The 26,867-nt window shown below is 46.4% G+C and overlaps 1 protein-coding gene across 21 annotated transcripts in view; it reads left to right on the plus strand.

Annotated features, from left to right (window-relative positions):
- SVIL (supervillin) overlaps positions 1–26,867 on the plus strand; it is a 381,188-nt gene that overhangs the window by 350,235 nt on the left and 4,086 nt on the right. For 15 of the 21 annotated variants that reach the window (XM_063922042.1, XM_063922039.1, XM_063922041.1 and 12 more), the window contains 8 exons: positions 1,222–1,396; positions 1,889–2,165; positions 3,004–3,152; positions 4,778–4,883; positions 6,190–6,397; positions 7,343–7,476; positions 8,091–8,246; positions 21,401–21,544. In XM_063922042.1, the coding sequence (XP_063778112.1) occupies positions 1,222–1,396; positions 1,889–2,165; positions 3,004–3,152; positions 4,778–4,883; positions 6,190–6,397; positions 7,343–7,476; positions 8,091–8,246; positions 21,401–21,544 (1,349 nt within the window). The remainder of the gene's footprint in view (positions 1–1,221; positions 1,397–1,888; positions 2,166–3,003; positions 3,153–4,777; positions 4,884–6,189; positions 6,398–7,342; positions 7,477–8,090; positions 8,247–21,400; positions 21,545–26,867) is intronic. The other 6 variants (XM_063922044.1, XM_063922056.1, XM_063922047.1 and 3 more) reach the window with 1 other exon arrangement.

A 26,867-nucleotide genomic window follows, 5' to 3' on the forward strand; every position in this document is an offset into this window, starting at 1 on the left:
CACACGATGCAGGCCTCAGCCCCTCATTACTAATATATCTGTGTCTAATAAAAAAAACAGATCAAATCCATGACTGGGATTAAAATGAATATTCAGCTTTGTACTAATGCTAAAATATGTATATGGAAGCATCTGGCATACTCCTATATCTTTGTTCCCTGAGTAGCTACCTGGGGCCATTGGAGTCATTTAGTGTCTCCTGACTGTGAAGAGCGCTTTTTCAAGAACAGGATTGAGCTTTGTCATGTGGGTAGAGGGACACTTCTCTATTGGTTTCATCTTACTCAGTAATGTATTTACTTCAGATGTTTGATAGCCACGCATCTCCGATAACCCCCTACTCTGCATTTAATAATCTTTCTAGACTTCTGGTTCCATTTCAAAGGGGTCCTCTAATCAAAGTACAGATGTCACCTACTGGCTTTAGTGACTATTTTATATTTACAAAACAAATGTATTATACATAATGTATTTCTCCTGTGGGTATAGCCAAAACTTTAGTAGTGGAGGATATTTTCTTAATTTTGACTCCTGGCTGCGCCCCTGGTCTTCATGGAGGAGTTTAACAACTTCAGTAATAAAGAAATATTAGCTCAGTATGTAAAAGACACCTTAGAGGTAACATAATATGTATCAGTATATGTATTTCTCAAATTACATTTGTGTGGGAAATACAGATTATCCATTTTACTAGGAGCCAGTGACAACACTGTAATTATCAAGGTGTCTGTAGTTAATTTTAATAAGTTCAGCCCTTAGACATGGCTGCCTCCACTGTGTGTACTACGTGGACTGCCCACAAATATGGCTGCCTCCACTGTGTGTGTACAATGTAGATTGCCCACAAATATGGCTGCCTCCACTATGTGTACTATGTGGATTGCCCACAAATATGGCTGCCTCCACTATGTGTACTATGTGGATTGCCCACAAATATGGCTGCCTCCACTATGTGTACTATGTGGATTGCTCACAAATATGGCTGCCTCCACTGTGTGTGCTATGTGGACTGGCCACAAATATGGCTGCCTCCACTGTGTGTATTATGTGGACTTGCCTCAAAAATGGCTGTCTCCACTGTGTGTACAATGGGTACACTTTTGAATGCAATTAAAGGTAATAAACATGTTTATATTAATGTTCTCTATGTTAAAATTGCCAAACAAGGGAATTAGACCCAATGAGGCACACCAGTCTAACATTCATCATGTTTGTCTTCAGGAAGGGACATGGACGCCCAGACTGGGCAATATTTGGTCGGCTAACAGAACACAATGAAACCATACTGTTCAAAGAAAAGTTCCTGGACTGGACAGAAATGAAGAAACCCAATGAGAAGGCTTTGTGTGAGGAACTCCCAAAGCAAAAGGCAAACGCGCTAGATCTATATAATGTGGTTAGCGCATTCTTACCTCGGTGATGTGTAGGTGCTGGGTGGATGGTTTAGGTTTTGGTGCACTGACATATATCTGCCCTTCCACCAAGATCCACATGCTTTATACTGGCTGGTTGTGCTCTATGACCACACATCATTATGTTTTTACACTTCACATTAATACTATTTTCTTACATGAACAGTTTTTCCATTAAATCAAATGAGTCTGTTCCCATCTCTTTTCATATTGACAGAAATTCCATTTTTCTCAACAAACAAATTAGATTTAAATGTAATCTCAACAATTAGATTAAACGAATTTGCCTTAAGTAGAGGAGAGCCAGCCAGTGCAAAAACTGTAATGTTATCTCCTGGATTGTGATGTATGGCCTGAATTGCAGGGATTTGTCACATTAATTCGAAACAGAGTGCTTTCGGTAATAGAAATTAGTCAAAGTACCTGCGGTCTTCTCTCTGAAATGTAATCAGCTAAATGTCTGTTCCCTGTGACAGGGGGAGAAGCAGGAAGATGTGAAGGCGTATGATGTCATGCTGATGGTTCCCGTCTCCCAGGCGGCTGTAGGAACCGTTTTGGATGGATTTAATGTTTACCGTGGTTATGGGCTCATTGAAGGAGACGACGGGAGGCAGTATGAGATAACGACCGTATCAGTTGATGTCTGGCACATTTTGGAATTTGATTACAGTCGGCTGCCGAAACAGAGCATTGGTCAGTTCCACGAAGGTGATGCGTATGTGGTGAAATGGAAGTACTTGGTGAGCACAACAGGTGAGAACAGATTTATTTATTCTAAATTGTTTAAAAAAAACACTTTGCATCATGCAGAGAACACCTATGGTTGTTTGGTTGGATGTTGATTGTCATTTCTTTCAATAAGGGCAATTTGGATAATTCTAGAATATCTAAAAATGTAACATCCTAACAAAGTGCATGTGGCCATTACATGGGTCAGAATGCTGTTTCGCTGTTCCCAGGTCAGACTGATGTGGAGCCAGGTAGGCTAGAGTAGCATCACTGGGCTCAACCATAAATTTGCTAGGGTGCCTGGACGATGCACGCTATAGCCATTGATGTGATTTACTAGCCTCTTATCTACCATGGGTGGTATTAGTGGTATAGCCGCAGCAAAATGAAATCCTTAACATACATTGTAACAGGATTAGAATCATGCCCAGGTTTGTGTTATGTTGTAATCTCATCTGTATTATCTGCAGTGCAGGGTTCATATGGGAGGCACTTGATATCCCGGCTGTCGGGATCCCGGTGCTCTGCATACCAGCGCCGGAATCCCTACTTCCGGGATACCGACAACTATTCTCCATCGTGGGGATAACTGTGCCCGCATTCCGGCAGTTGGGATCCCGGTGCCGGTATGCTGGGCATCGGTATTTCATAGTACACCCGTTCAAATTGGTTTTGAAATGTTTGTTAGTGAATGTATATTTCTGCAAATGCCAGCTAAAGACTCCTCAACACAGGGAAAAGGGAGTAGAAATGGATTTAAAAATGAATCTGCACTTTTTCCTCGTGTGTTTGATATGTTCCTCTATATAGGAAACTTGAAGTCCATTATTCAGAGGTTTTTTTTTTACATTTATTTACATAGTTGGGCAACGGCAAAAAACGGAACATGTAAGGGTGACTGGAAAAGAAAAGTGCGCTTACTTCTTCTGGCAGGGCCGCCATTCACCTGTGAGCGAAAAGGGCACGTCGGCACTAATGACCATCGAGCTGGACGAGGAGAGAGGAGCGCAGGCACGTTACTTCATATTGCGTTTTACATTAGCAGTTTCATTTCACCTAATGCTCATTTTATCTGCAGTGAGCAGTTAGGCCATTGCACAGTATTGAAATACTTTCTGTATTACTGTAGTGGGTATTGAATGAGTCGCCCGGGGGTGCAGGGGTTGCAGGTGATGATGTCACTGACATTAGTGGAGCACTATTGCACAGCTTAGGCTAATTGAGATAAATGTGCACATGCATTACTTACATGAGAGGCATTGGAAATACTGCAGGGGGACGTCTGTCTTGGATCTTAAGAAATTACATTTTGGTTGTTTTTTTTGTTTTGTTGTTTTTTCCCCCCCCACACACTTCTTGTGCCGACTCCTGTTTGTTTAACACACAGCAGTTATTTTCTCCTGTGTGTGACTGCAGTTGTATTTTCCAGGAAACGCAGCTGTAATGTGCATTTTGTATGAGGATACAACCGCAGTCGCACACAGAATATAGGCATGCCGCATATCACGTTAATATCACTTTAATCAGCAGAGTCTGCTTGTGCATCTTATTTGCAAAACGATGTGAATAAAATGCATTTTTGGGGAGAGATGCACAAAAAAACACATGATGTTAGTGAACACGCTCACGACTAGGCGGAACTAGAAGGGCTGTTTAACAGGACTAGTGACTCTGAGAGAGGACACATCTGTAGTCTACGTTTTTAATGTCATCACCCATCTTTGTCCATGCCCTCAGCCACTGGTCAGTGAACCTCTTACTGCAGAGAGTTAGGAGGAGTTGTAGCTTCACTGGTCTTGAGCTGTCTTCATCAGCACTGTGTTCCAAATATAATAGAATTATGTCCTCGGTTCAAGTGGCCACCCAGGAACTTGCCAGAGGGGATTTGATTTCAGCAATAGAGTGGGAGAGCTTGTCAGCTTTGAGCAGCTGAGCACCTCATCTGATGCTTTCAAGATGGCAGCCTCCAAGAATAGTGGCTTCAGGGTGAAGAAGCGTCTAAGCAGAAGTGAGAGCTTCCAAGGGATATGCTCTGGAAACTTCCACTTGTAGTTTCGGGTTCGGTATGCTTTACCGCCATTCGGGCTCCTGGCAGTCAGGAGGCAGACGCCGGGATCCCGACAGGCGGAATGCCAGCAGGGAGCGCAGTGACTACCCTCGCGGGTTCGCTGCGCTCACCACAATATTCGATTTCCCCTTGGGTGGTGGCATGGACCACCACCCGAGTGGGAGTACCGGGCCTCGTTCGCGTTTCCGACCGCCAACATTTTACCGGCTGTCATGATTCCGGCATCGGTATCTTGAATGCCGAGATCCCGACAGCCAGTAAATTAACCGCATCGTGAAGATACTGTATAATGTGATTGTAAATTTAGTAAACTCCTGAACCTGTATAAAAGGTACTTTACAACTATAAAGTAGCCAATTTTCAAACTTTAGCAGTATGTACATACTAATGATTGGCTTAAGTTAAATGGTTCAGCACACATTGCAAAAAGCTGATGATGCATGTTGTAGTATGAATAGATCCACAGCAGCTAAAGAGACATAGATCTGACTTGCATGTAAAAGCTTCAAGCCTACAACAAATATTTTATTTAGGTTTTATAACTAGATATACATTTTTATTTTTACAGGTGCAAGTGCTTCAAGGGAAAGAGCCTCCATGTTTTCTCCAGTGTTTCCAAGGGGGAATGATTGTCCACGCTGGGAGGAGAGAGGAGGAGGAAGAAAATGCACAAAGTACGTCACAACCACTCTTCATTGTTGCATTTGAAAGTTTGGGGGAAATATATATATATATATATATATATATATATATATATATATATATATATAGCTAGATAGAGGTGTATGTGTGTGTGTGTGTGTGTGTATGTGTATATATATATATATATATATATATATATACACACACAAAAAAAAAATCCAATCTGTTTTATTACCATCTGCATAATACCATGTCCTGCTGCATCTAGTTATTGATTTAAAGCTGCCCTACCACCATTTTACTATTGTTCTCAGCCGGGAGTTCCTACAGGATGTAGCCATAATGTCGACATCACAATGTCAGCAGTTATAATATCAACGCTTCTGCAATGTCGACATTTAACATGTTGGTATCTGCAGAATGTTGACATGTGAAATGCACGGACCAGCCGAGGCGGTTGAGGTTAGGCTTCGACTATGGGAGGAGGGGTTAGGGTTAGGCTACAGGAGAAGTTAGGGTTAGGCTACGAGAGGAGAAATTAGTGGTAGGCACTAGGGTTGTACTACAGAAGGAGAGGTTATTGGTAGGCACTAAGGTTGTGCTAAGGTAGGAGAGGTTAGTGGTAGGCACAAGGGTTATGCTACCAGAGGAGAGGTTAGGGGGTAGGCAGAAGAGGGAGGTTTAGGGTTAGGCTACAGGTTAGGGGTAGGTACTAGAGGGAAGGTTTGGTTTAGGCTGTAGAAGTAGAGATTAGGGTTAGGCACTAGGGGTATGTGTTAGGCTACAGAAGGGCTCTCCTCCCCTCACATTCACATAGCAGGGCTAGCAGCGGGATTGGGGACGACCCGGGGCAGGCAGAGGCAGAGCAATAGGTGATGAGTGGGCATGATGCCCTGCCCGCCGGTGGCGCCCCCCTCTGCTGGGCCTGCCAAAGCTCCCAGGGCACGTGCCCTGCTCGACCCCCTTAGTTACACCTCTGGCCAACATTCTAATCATAGCTACATTTAATTAGTGTTGACATTATGAATGTCTAAAATATACCACACCTGCTTCCACATGCAACAGTCTTTCCATTTTAATTTATGTTCCTTGTGCTGAAAACCTGCGTGGGGGGTGGGACACCAATCACAAGCCACAGTCAAGAGATTGCAGCTTGTCATTGGTCTTTCCATCTACACACCCCCCTTTGAAGTGAGCTAAATCCTTTACATAGGTAGTAGCGCAGCTTTAGCTTCCATGGCGCATAGCAGTAATTTGCTATGTCTGCTTCATTGTTTGCATCACACTTAAATATAATCACCCCCTCTCTTTACACATCTGATAATTGTTTCTCTGCAGGTGATTGGAGGTTGTATTGTGTCCGAGGAGAGGTTCCCATGGAGGGAAATCTAATTGAAGTTGCTTGTCACTGCAGCAGCCTCCGATCAAGGACCTCTATGATACTGCTCAATGTAAATAAAGCGGTGATCTACCTTTGGCAGGGCTGCAAAGCACAAAGCCACACAAAGGAAGTAGGGAGGACCGCAGCCAACAAAATAAAAGAGCAGTGAGTACTGTACAGGAGCTACCACACGAATTATGCACTACTTTTTACCCCTCATTGTCCTCAAGATCAATGCCTGCTTGCCAAACCACATTGTGAGCTTCAGTACAAACAGAGGGTTCAGTATGTGAGTTCCTATTGCTTCTGGAATTTAATGGGATACAGCGTTCTCTTAACAATTGTCTTGGTAACTGTATATGTTGTTTTTTTTAATGTAGAATAAATGAAAATAGAAATTAGGAACTATTAAATGTGTTAATTAGTAAACTTATCCCTTTCTTAAATGGACTAAAATGTACTCTTTAAAAGAATTCTGCATTATGCCCCATGGTATTATTCTCCTGCAGTTTCTATTGATGAAAATTTTACTGCAGTCTTAAAATAGCCAGGAATGGTAGCTACTGGGCAATCTGGGAGGCCAAAAGGACAAAGAGATGACACTCTGTCCAGGCACAGAGCGGCCATGTTGCTTTATTTGGTTACTGTCTGATTGTAGTCAGCAGCTACTCTGTTTTCCCAGTCTGTGTGTGCAGGGACCTTGGCTGGCCACATTGATGAATACTTTTTCTGATCTGTTTCCTGAATGACTAGAACGTTCTGCAGTTTATACATATGTGGTAGGCCAAATTGCACAGACCCAGGTGTTTTATCAATCTGGCTAATAGTAGGACTTTAGCCCCAATACATTGGTATATGAAAAACTGAAGCAACCATTTGCCGATCAAGATAACGTGTAGCCATTTTGAGGCTAGAAATTAGTTAATACTTATACTCTGTGGAACTTGGAGAACATCATTTCATACATATGCATTGGTAGTAAATGCAGCTAATAATAATTTTGTTAATTTTATTGTGTCCTAATCTGTAATTTTGTCAGTTGTATAGATTTTGATGCCAAGGGGTGGAATATATGTGGTCTGGTCATGACTTAAATATTTTGCATTTCAGACGTCCTTTAGAAGCCGGGTTACATAGCAGCAGTAACGTGACTATATATGAATGTGATGAAGGGTCTGAACCACTAGGATTCTGGGATGCGCTGGGAAGGAGAGACCGCAAAGCCTATGACTGCATGCTACAAGGTAACTTACTGCCAGCTGCATGCCAAGCCATCTATTTCTTTTTGTCTTTCTCATTGCCTGTTTTTCTTTCGCCCCTCAAGCCTTTTTCTGAATTCCAACGCTATATTTGTCCTTGCTTTTATTAATGTTATTGAAAATGTGCCTTGTAATAGATTTTGTTTCATTATTGCTTTGGAAAATTGCATCTCATTTTCTGTTACATGAATGTTGTCTAACTAATGGTAGTGCTTGTCTATCTGTATAGAAAATAGAAGATTAATCATAATGGCCATGTTTAAAAGAACTTTAAAAGCACTTTCAAGTGGTTTACCTTACTGTAAACTCATCTGGAGTAAAATATATACTGTAACTTGAAATATTAACCCAGAGGTGTATAGCATGTGGGTCCCTACGCCGTGCTAAGGTTTGTAGTACCACATCAGCAGGCTATACTGCCACTAAATAATATCTTGGATACATTTCTGCAGACATTGGTCCGCAACTACAGTCCAAATTATTCTCATGTTCTCACATGTAGCCTTTATGTAAAATATGATGCATACAAGAATGAGGAAATGTAGGCTTCTATTTTCAATTTCATGTAAAACAAGAGCTGTTTGTTTTTAATTTGACAGATCCTGGGAAATTCAACTTCACTCCACGGTTGTTTAGTCTCAGTAGTTCATCTGGAGACTTCACAGCTTCAGAATACATGTATCCGTCCAGAGAGCCATCTGTCGTAAACTCCATGCCTTTCTTACAAGAGGACCTGTACACAGCCTCACAACCAGGCAAGCACTCCAACCTCCTCCGAGTATCCGGTCACTGGTGGGCAAACTTACAGTCACTTCACATGCACCTGACACTTCAAAGGCTCTTATTTGTGAACAGTGCAGTTCACTCTAAGGGCTATGTTCGCTTCTCGGCGGGTTGGAACTCCAAATTTAAAGAAGCACTGACATTCAGTGTAGTGTACACTGAATGAGAGTAGCACTTTAAATTTTCAGCTCCAACCCACCGAGAAGCGACTGCTCTTCGGAAATATAGCCCTAATCCTTGATTTTACTTAAGTTATGTTCAGTAATCCTCTCTTGCAACCTGATCCATTTCTCCACCACTATGGGTACTGTCTCCTGTCTTTGTGAAGGCAGACTAGATGAGCGAAGAGGTTTCTTATCTGCCGTCAAATTGTTTCTATGGGGGCTGGGGGGGTGGGGGGGGAGCATTTAATTATTATTATTATTATTACATTTTATTTATAAGGTGCCACAAGTGTTTCGCAGCGCCGTACTAAGGACAGTACAGGGAGACAAAACTTAGCATTACAGTAGATAAATAACAGAGAGAGAGTACAGGTAACAAAGAGCACCACAATTCACAAGACATAATACAGCTAAGATGTAAGTAGTGAGGGAGTGATCATCGTACTACTAGGGGCTGGTGGCCAACCATAGATGGAGATGAGCCTTTACCAGCAGGAGAAAAAGCGGGTAAAGATAGTCGCTGAGTAGGGGAGAGCTGCCAGTGAAATGTGTCGAGAAGAGGGCTTAGATAACAAGAGGAAAGAGGGCCCTGGTTTGAAGAGCTAACAATCTAGTGGGAAGGGTCGACAGACAGATGACATGAGGTGCAAGCAAGTGTGAGGTAGCCGGATGGCAGTATGTAAGCAAAGCTGAGATGTTGAAGGCATGAGGCAGGGGGATGGAGGAGTGGCCTCAGGAGTAGGTTATGCATCGGAAGGGTATGCTTTGATGAATAGGTGGGTTTTTAGTGCCCGTTTGAAGCTTTGCAAGGTCGGGGAGAGTCTAAGTAGCGGCAAATAAACATTTGGAGTGAAAAACTGATAATAATTTTTTTATTTTATTTTTTTAGATTTTTCTCAGATATATTTTGGGGGCTGTCCTATTAGTATCACCCAAAAGATAAAATACATTTTCTCCTGAAAACATAAAGGTTCAGTGAGACGTGTGTATTCGCTGCCCGCAGCAATGGGCTGCTTTTGGGGATCTGGTTTCGCATGCAGCTTGACAAATACCCACGGTACCAAATGTGTTTGTTATGGATTCTAGATGCCTCTATGCTTTCTACCATTTCAGTTAGGATGTATGCAAATGAAGATGAGCTAGTCAAAGGTGTTGTCCGCGTTAATTGTTCTGGTTGTGTGCTAGTTAACACTACCTGGCATGATGAACTTTCATATTTCTACTTATAATATTATACAGTGTACCTACATTTCTCTGACGTCCTAGTGGATGCTGGGAACTCCGTAAGGACCATGGGGAATAGACGGGCTCCGCAGGAGACTGGGCATTCTAAAAGAAAGATTAGGTACTATCTGGTGTGCACTGGCTCCTCCCTCTATGCCCCTCCTCCAGTTAGAATCTGTGCCCGGCCAGGGCTGGGTGCTCCTAGTGAGCTCTCCTGAGCTTGCTGGAAAGAAAGTATTTGTTAGGTTTTTAGTTTTCAGTGAGATCTGCTGGCAACAGACTCACTGCTACGAGGGACTGAGGGGAGAGAAGCAAACCTACCTGCGTGCAGCTAGCTTGTGCTTCTTAGGCTACTGGACACCATTAGCTCCAGAGGGTTCGAACACAGGGCCTGACCTCGATCCAGAAGACAGAAGAGAAGGAGATGAAATCGGCGGCAGAAGACTCCGGTCTTCATTAAGGTAGCGCACAGCACTGCAGCCCTGGGCAGCAATAAAATACCTTTTGGCATAAAAATACACATAATACAGTCTGTGACTGTATATGTGTAAAACCCCCACCATTTTTCAGTCAGAAACTGCAGGGAGAAGCCCGCCGCTGAGAGGACGGGGCCTTCTTCCTCAGCACACCAGCGCCATTTTTCCTTCACAGTTCCGCTGGAAGCAGCTCCCCAGGCTCTCCCCTGCAGTATTCCTGATACAAGAAGGGTAAAAAAGAGAGGGGGGGCACATAAATGTAGGCGCAAATAATATATATTAAGCAGCTATTGGGAAAAATCACTCATTATAGTGTAAATCCCTGTGTTATATAGCGCTGTGGTGTGTGCTGGCATACTCTCTCTCTGTCTCCCCAAAGGACTTTGTGGGGTCCTGTCCTCAGTCAGAGCATTCCCTGTGTGTGTGTGGTGTGTCAGTACGGCTGTGTCGACATGTTTGATGAGGAGGGTTACGTGGAGGCGGAGCAAGGGCAGATAAGTGTGGTGTCACCCCCGACGGGGCCGACACCGGATTGGATGGATATGTGGAAGGTCTTAACAGACAGTGTCAACTCCTTACATAAAAGGTTCGATGACGCAGCAGCCTTGGGACAGCCGGGATCTCAACCCGTGCCTGCCCAGGCGTCTCAGAGGCCATCAGGGGCTCATAAACGCCCGCTAGCTCAGATGGTAGACACAGATGTCGACACGGAGTCTGACTCCAGTGTAGATGAGGATGAGACAAATGCACAGTCTACTAAAGCCATCCGATGCATGATTACTGCAATGAAAAATGTTTTGCACATTTCTGATATTAACCCGGTTACTACCAAGAAGGGTATTATGTTTGGGGAGAAAAAGCAGCCAGTGACTTTTCCCCCCATCTGATGAATTAAATGAATTGTGTGAGGAAGCGTGGAGTTCCCCCGATAAGAAACTAGTGATTTCTAAGAGGTTACTGATGGCGTACCCTTTCCCGCCAACGGATAGGTTACGTTGGGAAACATCCCCTAGGGTGGACAAGGCGCTCACACGCTTATCAAAAAAGGTGGCACTGCCGTCTCAGGATACGGCCGCCTTAAAGGAGCCTGCGGATAGAAAGCAGGAAGCTATCCTGAAGTCTGTGTATACACACTGAGACCTGCTATTGCTTCAGCATGGATGTGTAGTGCTGCAGCCGCATGGTCTGATACCCTGTCAGACAACATTGATTCCCTCGACAGGGATACTATTTTGCTAACCATAGAACATATAAAAGACGTCGTCTTATATATGCGGGATGCACAGAGGGACATTTGCCTGCTGGCATCTAGAATTAATGCAATGTCCATTTCTGCCAGGAGAGTATTATGGACTCGGCAGTGGACAGGTGATGCTGATTCTAAAAGACACATGGAGGTTTTGCCTTATAAGGGTGAGGAATTGTTTGGGGACGGTCTCTCGGACCTCGTATCCACGGCAACAGCCGGGAAGTCAACTTTTTTACCTCAGGTTCCCTCACAGCCTAAGAAAGCATTGTATTATCATGTACAGTCCTTTCGGCCTCAGAAAGGCAAGCGGATCAGAGGCGCATCCTTTCTGCCCAGAGGCAGGGGTAGAGGAAAGAAGCTGCACCAGGCAGCCAGTTCCCAGGAACAAAAATCCTCCCCCGCTTCCTCTAAGTCCACCGCATGACGCTCGGGCTCCACAGGCGGAGCCGGGTGCGGTTGGGGGCGCGTCTCCGAAACTTCAGCAACCAGTGGGTTCGCTCACAAGTGGATCTCTGGGCGGTACAAATTGTATCTCAGGGATACAAGCTGGAGTTCGAGGCGACTCCCCCTCGCCGTTACCTCAAATCAGCCTTGCCAGCTGCTCCCAGGGAAAGGGAGGTAGTACTGGCGGCAATTCACAAGCTGTACCTCCAGCAGGTGATAATCAAGGTTCCCCTCCTTCAACAGGGACGGGGTTAATATTCCACAATGTTTGTGGTACCGAAACCAGACGGTTCGGTGAGACCCATTCTGAATTTAAAATCCTTGAACACTTATATAAGGAAGTTCAAGTTCAAAATGGAATTGCTCAGGGCGGTTATTGCAAGCGTGGAAGAGGGGGATTTTATGGTGTCGCTGGACATCAAGGATGCTTACTTGCATGTCCCCGTTTACCCACCTCACCAGGAGTACCTCAGGTTTGTGGTACAGGATTGTCATTACCAATTCCAGACGTTGCCGTTTGGTCTGTCCACGGCACCGAGAGTATTTACCAAGGTAATGGCCGAAATGATGATACTCCTTCGGAAGAAGGGAGTTATAATTATCCCGTACTTGGACGATCTCCTTATAAAGGCGAGGTCCAGAGAGCAGTTGTTAGTCAGCGTAGCACTTTCTCGGGAAGTGTTGCTACAGCACGGCTGGATTCTGAATATCCCAAAGTCGCAGCTGATTCCTGCGACTCGTCTGCTCTTCCTGGGCATGATTCTGGACACAGAACAGAAGAAGGTGTTTCTCCCAGTGGAGAAGGCCCAGGAATTGTCATCTCTGGTCAGGGACCTCCTGAAACCAAAACAGGTGTCGGTGCATCACTGCACGCGAGTCCTGGGAAAGATGGTGGCTTCTTACGAAGCAATTCCCTTCGGCAGGTTCCATGCAAGGATCTTTCAGTGGGATCTGTTAGACAAATGGTCCGGATCGCATCTTCAGATGCATCGGTTGATCACCCTGTCCCCAAGGGCCAGGGTGTCTCTGCTGTGGTGGCTGCAGAGTGCTCATCTACTCGAGGGCCGCAGATTCGGCATACAGGACTGGGTCCTGGTGACCACGGACGCAAGCCTCCGAGGATGGGGGGCAGTCACTCAGGGAAGGAACTTCCAGGGACTGTGGTCAAGTCAGGAGACTTCACTACACCTAAATATACTGGAACTAAGGGCCATTTACAACGCCCTGAGTCAAGCAGAGCCCCTGCTTCAGAACCAACCAGTGCTGATTCAATCAGACAACATCACGGCGGTCGCCCATGTAAACCGGCAGGGCGGCACAAGAAGCAGGATGGCGATGGCAGAAGCCACAAGGATTCTCCGATGGGCGGAAAATCACGTGCTAGCACTGTCAGCAGTGTTCATTCCGGGAGTGGACAACTGGGAAGCAGACTTCCTCAGCAGGCACGACCTACACCCGGGAGAGTGGGGACTTCATCCAGAAGTCTTCACGCAGATTGTAAACCGTTGGGAACGGCCACAGGTGGACATGATGGCGTCCCGCCTCAACAAAAAGCTAAAAAAATATTGCGCCAGGTCAAGGGACCCTCAGGCGATAGCTGTGGACGCACTAGTGACACCGTGGGTGTACCAGTCGGTTTATGTGTTCCCTCCTCTTCCTCTCATACCCAAGGTACTGAGGATAGTAAGAAAGAGAGGAGTAAGAACTATACTCATCGTTCCGGATTGGCCAAGAAGAACTTGGTACCCAGAACTACAAGAAATGATCTCGGAGGAACCATGGCCTCTGCCTCTCAGACAGGACCTGTTACAGCAGGGGCCCTGTCTCTTCCAAGACTTACCGCGGCTGCGTTTGACGGCATGGCGGTTGAACGCCGGATCCTAACGGAAAAGGGCATTCCAGATTAAGTATTCCTACGCTGATAAAGGCTAGGAAAGACGTGACAGCACAACATTATCACCGTATATGGCGAAAATATGTTGCTTGGTGTGAGGCCAGGAAGGCCCCTACAGAGGAATTCCAGCTGGGTCGATTCCTGCACTTCCAACAGTCAGGAGTGACTATGGGCCTAAAATTAGGATCCATAAAGGTCCAGATTTCGGCCCTATCTATTTCAAAAGGAACTGGCTTCACTGCCTGAAGTTCAGACGTTTGTTAAGGGAGTGCTGCATATTCAGCCCCCTTTTGTGCCTCCAGTGGCACCTTGGGATCTTAACGTTGTGTTGGGTTTCCTAAAATCCCACTGGTTTGAGCCACTTAAGACCGTGGAGCTAAAATATCTCACGTGGAAAGTGGTCATGCTATTGGCCTTAGCTTCGGCTAGGCGTGTGTCAGAATTGGCGGCTTTGTCTTGTAAAAGCCCTTATCTGATCTTCCATATGGACAGGGCAGAATTGAGGACTCGTCCCCAATTTCTCCCTAAGGGGGTATCAGCGTTTCATTTGAACCAACCTATTGTGGTGCCTGCGGCTACTCGGGACTTGGAGGACTCCAAGTTACTAGATGTAGTCAGGGCTTTGAAAATCTATGTAGCCAAGACTGCTGGAGTCAGGAAAACTGACTCGCTGTTTATCCTGCATGTACCCAACAAGCTGGTTGCTCCTGCTTCAAAGCAAACTATTGCGCGCTGGATCTGTAACACGATTCAACAAGCTCATTCTGCGGCAGGATTGCCGCATCCTAAATCAGTGAAAGCCCATTCCACAAGGAAGGTGGGCTCTTCTTGGGCGGCTGCCCGAGGGGTCTCGGCTTTACAGCTTTGCCGAGCTGCTACTTGGTCGGGTTCAAACACATTTGCTAAGTTCTACAAGTTTGATACCCTGGCTGAGGAGGACCTTGCCTTTGCTCATTCGGTGCTGCAGAGTCATCCGCACTCTCCCGCCCGTTTGGGAGCTTTGGTATAATCCCCATGGTCCTTACGGAGTTCCCAGCATCCACTAGGACGTCAGAGAAAATAAGAATTTACTCACCGGTAATTCTATTTCTCGTAGTCCGTAGTGGATGCTGGGCGCCCGTCCCAAGTGCGGACTCTCTGCAATACATGTATATGGTTATTGCTTAACTAAAGGGTTATTGTTATGAGCCATCTGTTACTGAGGCTCAGTTGTTGTTCATACTGTTAACTGGGTATGGTTATCACGAGTTGTACGGTGTGATTGGTGTGGCTGGTATGAGTCTTACCCTGGATTCCAAATCCTTTCCTTGTTGTGTCAGCTCTTCCGGGCACAGTTTCCTTAACTGTGGTCTGGAGGAGGGGCATAGAGGGAGGAGCCAGTGCACACCAGATAGTACCTAATCTTTCTTTTAGAGTGCTCAGTCTCCTGCGGAGCCCGTCTATTCCCCATGGTCCTTACGGAGTTCCCAGCATCCACTACGGACTACGAGAAATAGAATTACCGGTGAGTAAATTCTTATTATCTCACGGCACTTTATGGAGCTTACAGTCTAAAGCTGGGTACACACTGGCTGATATATTAGCTGTTGATTGAATGGCCAAATATCATGGGTGCATCAGCGGGTGTGTTCCCCCGATATGTTTGTGAACAACGTTATTCAGGCATCGTGTCGGCACTGCAGCACAGCCGATGATTTATATATATCGGTGCACCATGCTGTATGTGACTGCCTGTACACTTGCTGCAGAGGCCACCAGTGACTGACATCACACTTTAAATGTCCGCCCAGTTTAGATGTCATGTATGACACATCGGGCCGCCGATCTGTAAGAGTGTATGCACTTACCAGTCATCAGATCTGTCGGCCTAGTGTGCACCCAGCATAAATTCTCAACTACACAAACACTCAGATTTATTGAATTTGTTATTTCTCTGACGTCCTAGTGGATGCTGGGAACTCCGTAAGGACCATGGGAATTTGCGGCTCCGCAGGAGACTGGGCACAACTAAAGAAAGCTTTAGGACTACCTGGTGTGCACTGGCTCCTCCCTCTATGACCCTCCACCAGACCTCAGTTAGAATCTTGTGCCTGGCTGAGCTGGATGCACACTAGGGGCTCTCCTGAGCTCCTAGAAAAGAAAGTATATATTTAGGTTTTTTATTTTCAGTGAGATCTGCTGGCAACAGACTCACTGCTACGAGGGACTAAGGGGAGAAGAAGCGAACCTACCTGCTTGCAGCTAGCTTGGGCTTCTTAGGCTACTGGACACCATTAGCTCCAGAGGGATCGAACACAGGGCCCGACCTCGATCGTCCGGTCCCGGAGCCGCGCCGCCGTCCCCCTTACAGAGCCAGAAGCAAGAAGATGGTCCTGGAAATCGACGGCAGAAGACTTCGGTCTTCACCAAGGTAGCGCACAGCACTGCAGCTGTGCGCCATTGCTCCTCATGCACACCTCACACTCTGGTCACTGATGGGTGCAGGGCGCTGGGGGGGTGCGCCCTGAGCAGCAATATTATACACCTTGGCTGGCAAATCTACACAATATATAGTCATAGATGCTATATATGTGTAAAATACCCCTGCCAGAGATCCATATAAAAGCGGGAGAAGTCCGCCGAAAAAGGGGCGGAGCTATCTCCCTCAGCACACTGGCGCCATTTTCTCTTCACAGTGCAGCTGGAAGACAGCTCCCCAGGCTCTCCCCTGTAGTTTTCAGGCTCAAAGGGTTAAAAAGAGAGGGGGGGAACTAAATTTAGGCGCAATATTGTGTATACAAGCAGCTATTGGGAAAAATCACTCAGTTATAGTGTTAATCCCTGCATTATATAGCGCTCTGGTGTGTGCTGGCATACTCTCTCTCTGTCTCCCCAAAGGACTTTGTGGGGTCCTGTCCTCAGTCAGAGCATTCCCTGTGTGTGTGCGGTGTGTCGGTACGGCTGTGTCGACATGTTTGATGAGGAAGGTTACGTGGAGGCGGAGCAGATGCCGATAAATGTGATGTCGCCGCCTGTGGGGCTGACACCAGAGTGGATGGATAGGTGGAAGGTATAACAGACAGTGTCAACTCCTTACATAAAAGGCTGGATGACGTAGCAGCTGTGGGACAGCCGGCTTCTCAGCCCGCGCCTGCCCAGGCGTCTCAAAGGCCATCAGGGGCTCAAAAAACGCCCGCTACCTCAGATGGCAGACACAGATGTCGACACGGAGTCTGACTCCAGTGTCGACGAGGTTGAGACATATACATAATCCACTAGGAACATCCGTTGCATGATCTCGGCAATGAAAAATGTGTTACACATTTCTGACATTAACCCAAGTACCACAAAAAAAAAAAGGGTTTTATGTTTGGGGAGAAAAAGCAGCCAGTGTTTTGTTCCCCCATCAGATGAGTGAATGAAGTGTGTGAAGAAGCGTGGGTTCCTCCGATAAGAAACTGGTAATTTCTAAAAAGTTACTGATGGCGTACCCTTTCCTGCCAGAGGATAGGTCACGTTGGGAGATATCCCCTAGGGTGGATAAGGCGCTCACACGCTTGTCAAAAAAGGTGGCACTGCCGTCTTAGGATAAGGCCACTTGAAGGAGCCTGCTGATAAAAAGCAGGAGGATATCCTGAAGTCTGTATATACACACTCAGGTACTATACTGAGACCTGCAATTGCCTCAGCATGGATAGTGCTGCTGCAGCATGGTCTGTTACCCTGTCAGGACAGGGATACTATAACCATAGAGCATATTAAAGACGTTGTCTTATATATGAGGGATGCACAGAGGGATATTTGCCGGCTGGCATCCAGAATTAATGCAATGTCCATTCTGCCAGGAGGCTATTAGGGACCCGGCAGTGGACAGGTGATGCTAACTTTAAAAGGCACATTGAGATTCTGCCTTATAAGGGTGAGGAATTGTTTGGGGATGGTCTCTGGGACCTCGTATCCACAGCAACAGCTGGGAAGAAAAATTTTTACCTCAGGTTTTCTCACAGCCTAAGAAAGCACCGTATTATCAGGTACAGTCCTTTCGGCTTCAGAAAAGCAAGCGGGTCAAAGGCGCTTTCTTTCTGCACAGAGACAAGGGAAGAGGGAAAAAGCTGCGCCAGACAGCCAGTTCCCAGGATCAAAAATCTTCCCCCGCTTCCTCTGAGTCCACCGCATGACGCTGAGGCTCCACAGGTGGAGCCAGGTGCGGTGGGGGCACGTCTCGGGAACTTCAGCGACCAGTGGGCTCGCTCACAGGTGGATCCCTGGGTTCTGCAAGTAGTATCACAGGGATACAAGCTGGAGTTCGAGGCGACTCCCCCTCGCCGTTACCTAAAATCAGCCTTGCCTGCTGCCCTCGGAGAAAGGAGAGGTAGTACTGGCGGCAATTCACAAGCTGTACTTCCAGCAGGTGATAATCAAGGTACCCCTTCTTCAACAAGGCCGGGGTTACTATTCCAAAATGTTTGTGGTACCGAAACCAGACGGTTCGGTGAGACCCATTCTAAAATTGAAATACTTGAACACTTATATACGTAGGTTCAAGTTCAAAATGGAATCGCTCAGGGCGGTTATTGCAAGCCTGGACGGAGGGGATTACATGGTATCACTGGACATCAAGGATGCTTACCTGCATGTCCCCATTTACCCTCCTCACCAGGAGTACCTCAAAATTGTGGTACAGGACTGTCATTACCAATTCCAGACGTTGCCGTTGGTCTGTCCCCCGCACCGAGGGTTTTTACCAAGGTTATGGCCGAAATTATGATACTTCTTCGAAAAAAGGGAGTTATAATTATCCCGTACTTGGACGATCTCCTTATAAAGGCGAGGTCCAGGGAGCAGTTGTTGGTCGGAGTAGCACTATCTCGGGAAGTGCTACAACAGCACGGCTGGATTCTGAATATTCCAAAGTCGCAGCTGGTTCCTACTACGCGTCTACTGTTCCTGGGTATGGTTCTGGACACAGAACAGGAAAAAGTGTTTCTCCCGGAGGAGAAGGCCAAGGAGTTGTCATCTCTAGTCAGAGACCTCCTAAAACAAATATAGGTGTCGGTGCATCAATGCACGCGAGTCCTGGGAAAGATGGTAGCTTCTTACGAAGAAATTCCATTCGGCAGGTTCCATGCAAGGATCTTCCAGTGGGATCTGTTGGACAAGTGGTCCGGGTCGCATCTTCAGATGCATCGACTGATAACCCTGTCTCCAAGGGCCAGGGTGTCGCTGTTGTGGTGACTGCAGAGTGCTTATCTGCTAGAGGGCCGCAGATTCGGCATACAGGACTGGATCCTGGTGATCACGGATGCCAGCCTTCGCTGGGGGGCAGTCACACAGGGAAGAAACCTCCAAGGACTATGGTCGAGTCAGGAGACTTCCCTACACATAAATATTCTGGAACTAAGGGCCATTTACAATGCCCTAAGCCAGGCTAGACCCCTGCTTCAACACCAGCCGGTGCTGATCCAGTCAGACAACATCACGGCGGTCACCCATGTAAACCAACAGGGCGGCACAAGAAGCAGGATGGCGATGGCAGAAGCCACAAGGATTTTCCGATGGGCGGAAAATCATGTGTTAGCACTGTCAGCAGTGTTCATTCCCGGAGTGGACAACTGGGAAGCAGACTTTCTCAGCAGGTACGACGACCACCCGGGAGAGTGGGGACTTCATCCAGAAGTCTTCCAAATGATTGTACACCATTGGGAAAGGCCACAGGTGGACATGATGGCGTCCCGCCTCAACAAAAAGCTAAAAAGATATTGCGCCAGGTCAAGGGACCCTCAGGCGATAGCTGCGAACGCTCTGGTAACACCGTGGGTGTACCAGTCGGTGTATGTGTTCCCTCCTCTGCCTCTCATACCCAAGGTACTGAGAATAATAAGAAGGAGAGGAGTAAGAACTATACTCGTGGTTCCGGATTGACCAAGAAAAGCTTGGTACCCAGAACTTCAAGAAATGATCTCAGAGGACCCATGGCCTCTGCCGCTCAGAGAGGACCTGCTGCAGCAGGGGCCCTGTCTGTTCCAAGACTTACCGCGGCTGCGTTTGACGGCATGGCGGTTGAACACCGGATCCTAAAGGAAAAAGGCATTCCGGAGGAAGTCATTCCTATGCTGATTAAAGCTAGGAAAGATGTGATCGCAAAACATTATCACCCCATATGGCGAAAATATGTTGCTTGTTGTGAGGCCAGGAAGGCCCCAACGGAGGAATTTCAACTGGGTCGATTTCTGCACTTCCTACAGTCAGGAGTGACTATGGGCCTAAAATTGGGTTCCATTAAAGTCCAGATTTCGGCTCTGTACATTTTCTTCCGAAAAGAACTGGCTTCACTGCCTGAAGTTCAGACTTTTGTTAAGGGAGTGCTGCATATTCAGTCCCCGTTTGTGCCTCCAGGGGCACCGTGGGATCTCAACGTGGTGTTGGATTTCCTGAAGTTTGAGCCACTTAAATCCGTAGAGCTAAAATACCTCACGTGGAAAGTGGTCATGCTGTTGGCCTAGGCGTCGGCCAAGCGTGTATCAGAATTGGCGGCTTTGTCAGGAAAAAGCCCTTATCTGATTTTCATATGGATAGGGCGGAATTGAGGACTCGTTCCCAATTCCTTCCTAAGGTGGTATCAGCTTTTCATGTGAACCAACCTATTCTGGTGCCTGCGGCTACTTGGGACTTGGAGGACTCCAAGTTACTGGACGTAGTCAGGGCCCTGAAAATATATGTTTCCAGGACGGCTGGAGTCAGGAAAACTGACTCGCTATTTATCCTGTATGCACCCAACAAGCTGGGTGCTCCTGCTTCTAAGCAGACTATTGCTCGCTGGATCTGTAGCACGATTCAACTTGCACATTTTGCGGCTGGACTGCCGCACCCTAAATCTGTAAAAGCCCATTCCACGAGGAAAGTGGGCTCTTCTTGGGCGGCTGCCCGAGGGGTCTCGACTTTACAACTTTGCCGAGCTGTTACTTGGTCGGGTTCAAACACTTTTGCAAGAGTCTACAAGTTTGATACCCTGGCTGAGGAGGACCTTGAGTTTGCTCATTCGGTGCTGCAGAGTCATCCGCACTCTCCCGCCCGTTTGGGAGCTTTGGTATAATCCCTATGGTCCTTAAGGAGTTCCCAGCATCCACTAGGACGTCAGAGAAAATAAGATTTTACTCACCGGTAAATCTATTTCTCGTAGTCCGTAGTGGATGCTGGGCGCCCATCCCAAGTGCGGATTGTCTGCAATACTTGTATATAGTTATTGCCTAACTAAAGGGTTATTGTTATGAGCCATCTGTTAGTGAGGCTCAGTTATATTTCATACTGTTAACTGGGTATAATATCACGAGTTATACGGTGTGGCTGGTATGAGTCTTACCCGGGATTCAAAATCCTTTCTTATTGTGTCAGCTCTTCCGGGCACAGTATCCTAACTGAGGTCTGGAGGAGGGTCATAGAGGGAGGAGCCAGTGCACACCAGGTAGTCCTAAAGCTTTCTTTAGTTGTGCCCAGTCTCCTGCGGAGCCGCTAATCCCCATGGTCCTTACGGAGTTCCCAGCATCCACTACGGACTACGAGAAATAGATTTACCGGTGAGTAAAATCTTATTTTAATTTTGTCAGAAGCCAATCACCCTCACAGTGTGTTTGTGGAATATAGGATAACACCTTTTGCACTGCTTCTATTATTTAGATGTTGTTTCTATTACTTGTAGCTTTATTCCTTGTTGACAATCATCACGAGGTTTACCTCTGGCAAGGCTGGTGGCCTGTGGAAAACATCATTACTGGGTCAGCTCGAATAAGATGGGATACTGATAGAAAAAGTGCCATGGAGACTGTATTACAATATTGCAAAGGTAAGGTCTTGTGTGTGTGTGTGTGTGTGTGTGTGTGTGTGTGTGTGTGTGTGTGTGTTGGTGAAGAGTGCTGTAAAGCCTATGCAATAAGTATTCTTGGCTGTAAACAAAGGAGTTCCAGATTGGAACTATGGATTATTCAGCTCACAGCCAGTCATATTAGACATCTGTGCTGGATGCTCCATCACCAAATGCTCTGTAAACTTTTCCTTGGCTTCTGAATGTAGCAAGCTTTTGTTAAAGCACACAGATCCATTGTTGAAGAATGAAGGCGCTAGGGACCACAGAAGAAGGCTGTGTAGGAGTGGCTTTTGTTCATCCCTGATCTAACCCAACACCCCTTCTCACAAGTCCCCATATAGCTCTAACTCTGTTACTATCTACTGAACTGTCTGCAGTGGAGCACTGGTACCTCATGAGCAATAGCTGAGGTGAATTTTCATGGCTGCATTTTCACATAATGGTCTCCTCTGGTGTGTGCAGGTGACGGGGGTGCTTTAAACTTTCAGCTCTTTTTCTTTTGTTTACTTAACTATTCACAAAGTGCTAATCTGATGGTTTTAGGTATCTGTAAGTAGTAGTTACACATCAAACAGAGAGATTCCATATACACAGTTATGTCTCATGCTCATGGACCTGTATTCTGTTCCAGATCATAATGATGCTTAGTCATTTGTACTGGTCTCTAGCATGGGAAGAGGTAATCCTCATTCTGTTAGTTACAAAGGGGAAGAAATGAGGAGCCCAGACATCCATGGGTAGTCTCTTGGCACAAGATCAGATAGCTGGAACTCCATTGTGTAGGGACTTTGTAGTTATTTAGTGGGAGTTCACCTTGGGTCAGTACGTTCTGAGCAGAGGCCTCATGGAACTGGTTCCTGTGCTCGTTCTCTCACTTTGCTGAGATTGCCTTTCCTATTAAAGGAGGTTTCCTCACATTACACATAGACATGAGCAGCACACAGAGAAATGAGGATGTCTGTGGAGGATGACTTACTCTCATTATATTCTTTGTAGTAGAGGTGACATGTTGTGTCCGCAAAACTAGTGTCAGTTGAAACAGTGCTTCCCAGTTGCCAAGTTATAATGGAAACTGGTACAGCAAGTTGGCATCTCTTAAATCTGAGAAAATCAACCTGTAGCTCACCAGGGCATTCTGGGATTTGTAGTGCTACAGCAGCCAGAGATCTATAAACTGCCTCCTTATGTATAAAACCTTGTTAAATTCAGAAAGTATATATATATATATCTCTGCAACATATTGTTTTTAGAATAAGTATAGTATTGTCCCCTTAAAAACAGGTATTTGTTAATAGTTGGTCCATAGTGGCATCGCAGTTCAGTAATAACTGATTAAAGAGTAACCATAATGCTGTTTGGATCTACAGTATATAACTAACAGTCTTCAGAGAATGATTATAAATTCCCTTTCTTTGTACATCGTTCTATTAAATTAGTTGAAGAGCCATGTACTGTAAGCTGGCCAACTGTAAAGGTTGGTGTTAGTGTTTCCAGAGCACAGACGGCATATTTCTGCCAGTATGTGTTTGACATTCATTCTCATTAATACTAATGACTATTCATGCCTGACCCCGAGATGGTGGACTCATGCTGGCATATAAAATTGAGAATATTGAGTACTATGTATGTATGTCTGTCAAACATTTTTCTCTAAGCATCCATAAGGGATACTTAGTACAATGGGGTTATAGACGGGGTCCAAAGGAGCCGGTGCACTTTAAATTTCTTCAACTGGGTGTGCTGGCTTCTCCCCCTATACCCCCTCCCACAGTCAGTCTAGAAAAAAGTGCCCTCAGGAGAAGATGCACATCTCTGCAGCTCCGGAGAGTTTTCTTCAGTTTCTTTTAAACTTTTATTATTTTCGGTATGCTGTTTGGGCAACAGGGGGCTCTTCCGGTTCAGGGTGCGGCTGACACGCAGGGGAGGCATATGGGAGCTTCCTGGGGGTCGGTCATAGCGGGTTGCTGGATGACTCATGCCATTCATTCCTGGGCTTCTCAGATGCAGAAGGGCCTCTCTGTGGATATGCCCCTGGTCACTACAGGGACTCTCCTGAATCACATTGAGGACGCTGCACGCGTCCTGTGTGACTTTCTCAAGGTTAATGTTAATGCTAGGACCACTGCTATGGCAGTGTCAGTGCGCAGGGCCTTGTGGTTGCGTCAGTGGATAGCAGACGCAGAATCCAAGCGCAGTGTAGAGTCTCTCCCCTTTTTGGGGGAATGGCTCTTTGGGGTAGAATTGGATACGTGGATTTCTAAAGTTACTACGGGGAAATCCACGTTTCTCCCCTCTGATGCCTTGATAGCTAGGTGTTCCTACCCGGGGACGTCTACCCAGTCCTTTCAGTCTAACAGGTTTATATCTAGGACCGGAGGTGCCTCCAATACGGCTAGAGGCACCAGAGGTAAGAACCAGAAAACCAGCGATCGCCAGTTCTCGGGAAAGCCCTGGTACAGCTTTCACTAAGGCCTCAGCATGACGGTGCTCACTCACCCCGAGGGGATCTCGAGGTGGGACTTCGGCTGCGTCACTTCAGCCGCATCTGGGAAAGTTCCTGCCAGGAGATACCTGGGTCAGGGACCTCATTTCCTAGGGCTACAAGCTGGAGTTTGACAGTGCTCCTCTCCAACAATTTTTCAAATCAAGCTTACCAGCTTTGGAGTATACGCGTGTTACGCTGCCACAGGCCATCCTAAAATTGGTCCAATCTCACGTCATTGTTCCAGTGCCGCTACAACAACAGGGAAAGGGTTACTACTCCAACCTGTTTGTGGTTCTGAAACCAGACGATTCGGTAAGGCCCATTTTGAATCTAAAATCCTTGAACCCTTACCTAAAGGTTTTCAAGTTCAAGATGGAATCCTTGCGAACAGTGATTGCGGACCTGGAAGAAAGGGAGTTCATGGTCTCCCTAGATATAAAAGATGCCTATCTCCATATCCCGATTTGGCCACCTCATCAGGCCTACCTGAGGTTTGCCCTAATGAACGATCACTACCAGTTCCAGGCACTACCTTTCGGCCTGTCCACGGCTCCGAGGATGTTCACAAAGGTGATGGCAGAAATGGTGTTCCAACTCCGGATCCAGGGGGTCGATGTTGTCCCCGACCTGGATGACCTTTTGATAAAAGCAAGATCCAGGGAGCTTTTATTGCTCCATATAGACCGCACTATCCAGCTTCTGTCACAGCATGGGTGGATCCTCAATTTGAAAAAAGGGGGTGTGCTCTCTCTACAATGGCGTTGGTCGCTCTTACGGTCACCTATGTATGTGGATAATACCCAGGTGTGAAAGTGTATATTGAAACACACTGGTATGGTATAAATAAAATAGAATTTAATACAATACTAACATGCAATGTCTAAAAACAAGCAATACATAAAAAAAAAAAGTGGACTGGGAACAGGCCACGAGGGGATTGTGATCCTACCGATGCAGGTGGAGGAGCCGCAGGTGTCAAATAAAGGCAGGGTACCCCGGGAAATACCCTGCTGGTGGCTCCTCTGATCGAATTCCTTTCCAGGCAATCAGGAAAACAGTCCGCCAAACGTCCAGGGGGTGGGCAGCGCCACAAGGTATACCCAACGCGTTTCGGGACAGCCTGGTCCCTTCTTCAAGGCAAGATACCTTTGTGGCTTGATGGGGATCCTTTTATTGTCTCTTAGCCAGTGAAAAACGGCCGAAAATGGCGGGAAAGGGTCACTTCCTGTCCAGACCGGAAGTGACGTTTGCGGTAGAGATGAGCGGATTCGGTTTTACTCGGTTTTACTCGGTTCTCAAAACCGAATCTTATTGGCTATCCAAAACACGTGACATCCGTGAGCCAATAAGATTCGGTTTTGAGAACCGAGTAAAACCGAGTAAAACCGAATCCGCTCATCTCTAGTTTGCGGTCCATTCAACGGATGTTTTGACCGGAAATGACATCAGAAATGCGTTCCACGGTGTCCATTTCTCTCTCCATGAGTGGGAAAAGTGGTGGACAATCGTTCTTGATGGTCATTAGACAGCATTTTGATTGTTTCCAATACAAATAAACAGAAATTATAACCGGAAGTAATATTCAAATATATATAAGTTTACCTCTCCTTCAAGCAAATAAAGGACATCATGGGACATATTTGAATATTACTTCCGGTTATAATTTCTGTTTATTTGTATTGGAAACAATCAAAATGCTGTCTAATGACCATCAAGAACGATTGTCCACCACTTTTCCCACTCATAGAAGCTGATATCTTCTCAGGAGAGAGCAATGGACACTGTGGAACGCATTTCTGACGTCATTTCCGGTCTAAACATCAGTTGAATGGACCGCAAACGTCACTTCCGGTCTGGACAGGAAGTGACCTTTTCTCACCATTTTTGGCCGTTTTTCACTGGCTAAGAGACATATAAAAGGATCCCCATCAAGCCACAAAGGTATCTTGCCTTGAAGAAGGGACCAGGCTGTCCCGAAACGCGTTGGCGATACCTTGTGACGCTGCCCACCCCCTGGACGTTTGGCGGACTGTTTTCCTGATTGCCTGGAAAGGAATTCGATCAGAGGAGCCACCAGCAGGGTATTTCCCGGGGTACCCTGCCTTTATTTGACACCTGCGGCTCCTCCACCTGCATCGGTAGGATCACATTCCCCCCATGGCCTGTTCCCAGTCCACTTGGTTTTTTTTTTATGTATTGCTTGTTTTTAGACATTGCATGTTAGTATTGTATTAAATTCTATTTTATTTATACCATACCAGTGTGTTTCAACATACACTTTCACACCTGGGTATTATCCACATACATAGGTGACCGTAAGAGAGACCAGCGCCATTGTAGAGAGAGCACACCCCCTTTTTTCATCTTGCACTTTTGTACTGAGCCCTTAGGGAGCTCTGGCACTCTCCACACGGCCAGCTGTCTCAGTCCTATACAGCGCAGACTTGCTACCCCCGCCCTCCAGTTTGCACGGATCCTTAATTTGCAGAAGTCTCACCTGGAACCAACTCAGAGGCTTATGTTCCTGGGAATGTTACTGGATTCTATGGCCCAAAAAGTGTTTCTCCAAGAGGACAAGGTGAGAACACTTTAGGAGATGGTCCGCATGGTTCTCCGGCCTACTCGGGTATCCATCCATCTGTGTCTACGGTTGTTGGGGAAAATGGTTATCTCATACGAGGCGATCCAGTATAAAAGGTTCCATGCCAGGACTTTCCAGTTGGATCTCCTGAGCAAGTAGTCCGGATCACATCTTCAGATGCACTGGATAATTCGGCTGTCGCCTCAGGCCAGAATTTCTCTCCTGTGGTGGCTGCA

The sequence above is a fragment of the Pseudophryne corroboree genome, chromosome 5, assembly GCF_028390025.1.
Source record: "Pseudophryne corroboree isolate aPseCor3 chromosome 5, aPseCor3.hap2, whole genome shotgun sequence".
Taxonomy (NCBI): Eukaryota; Metazoa; Chordata; class Amphibia; order Anura; family Myobatrachidae; genus Pseudophryne; species Pseudophryne corroboree.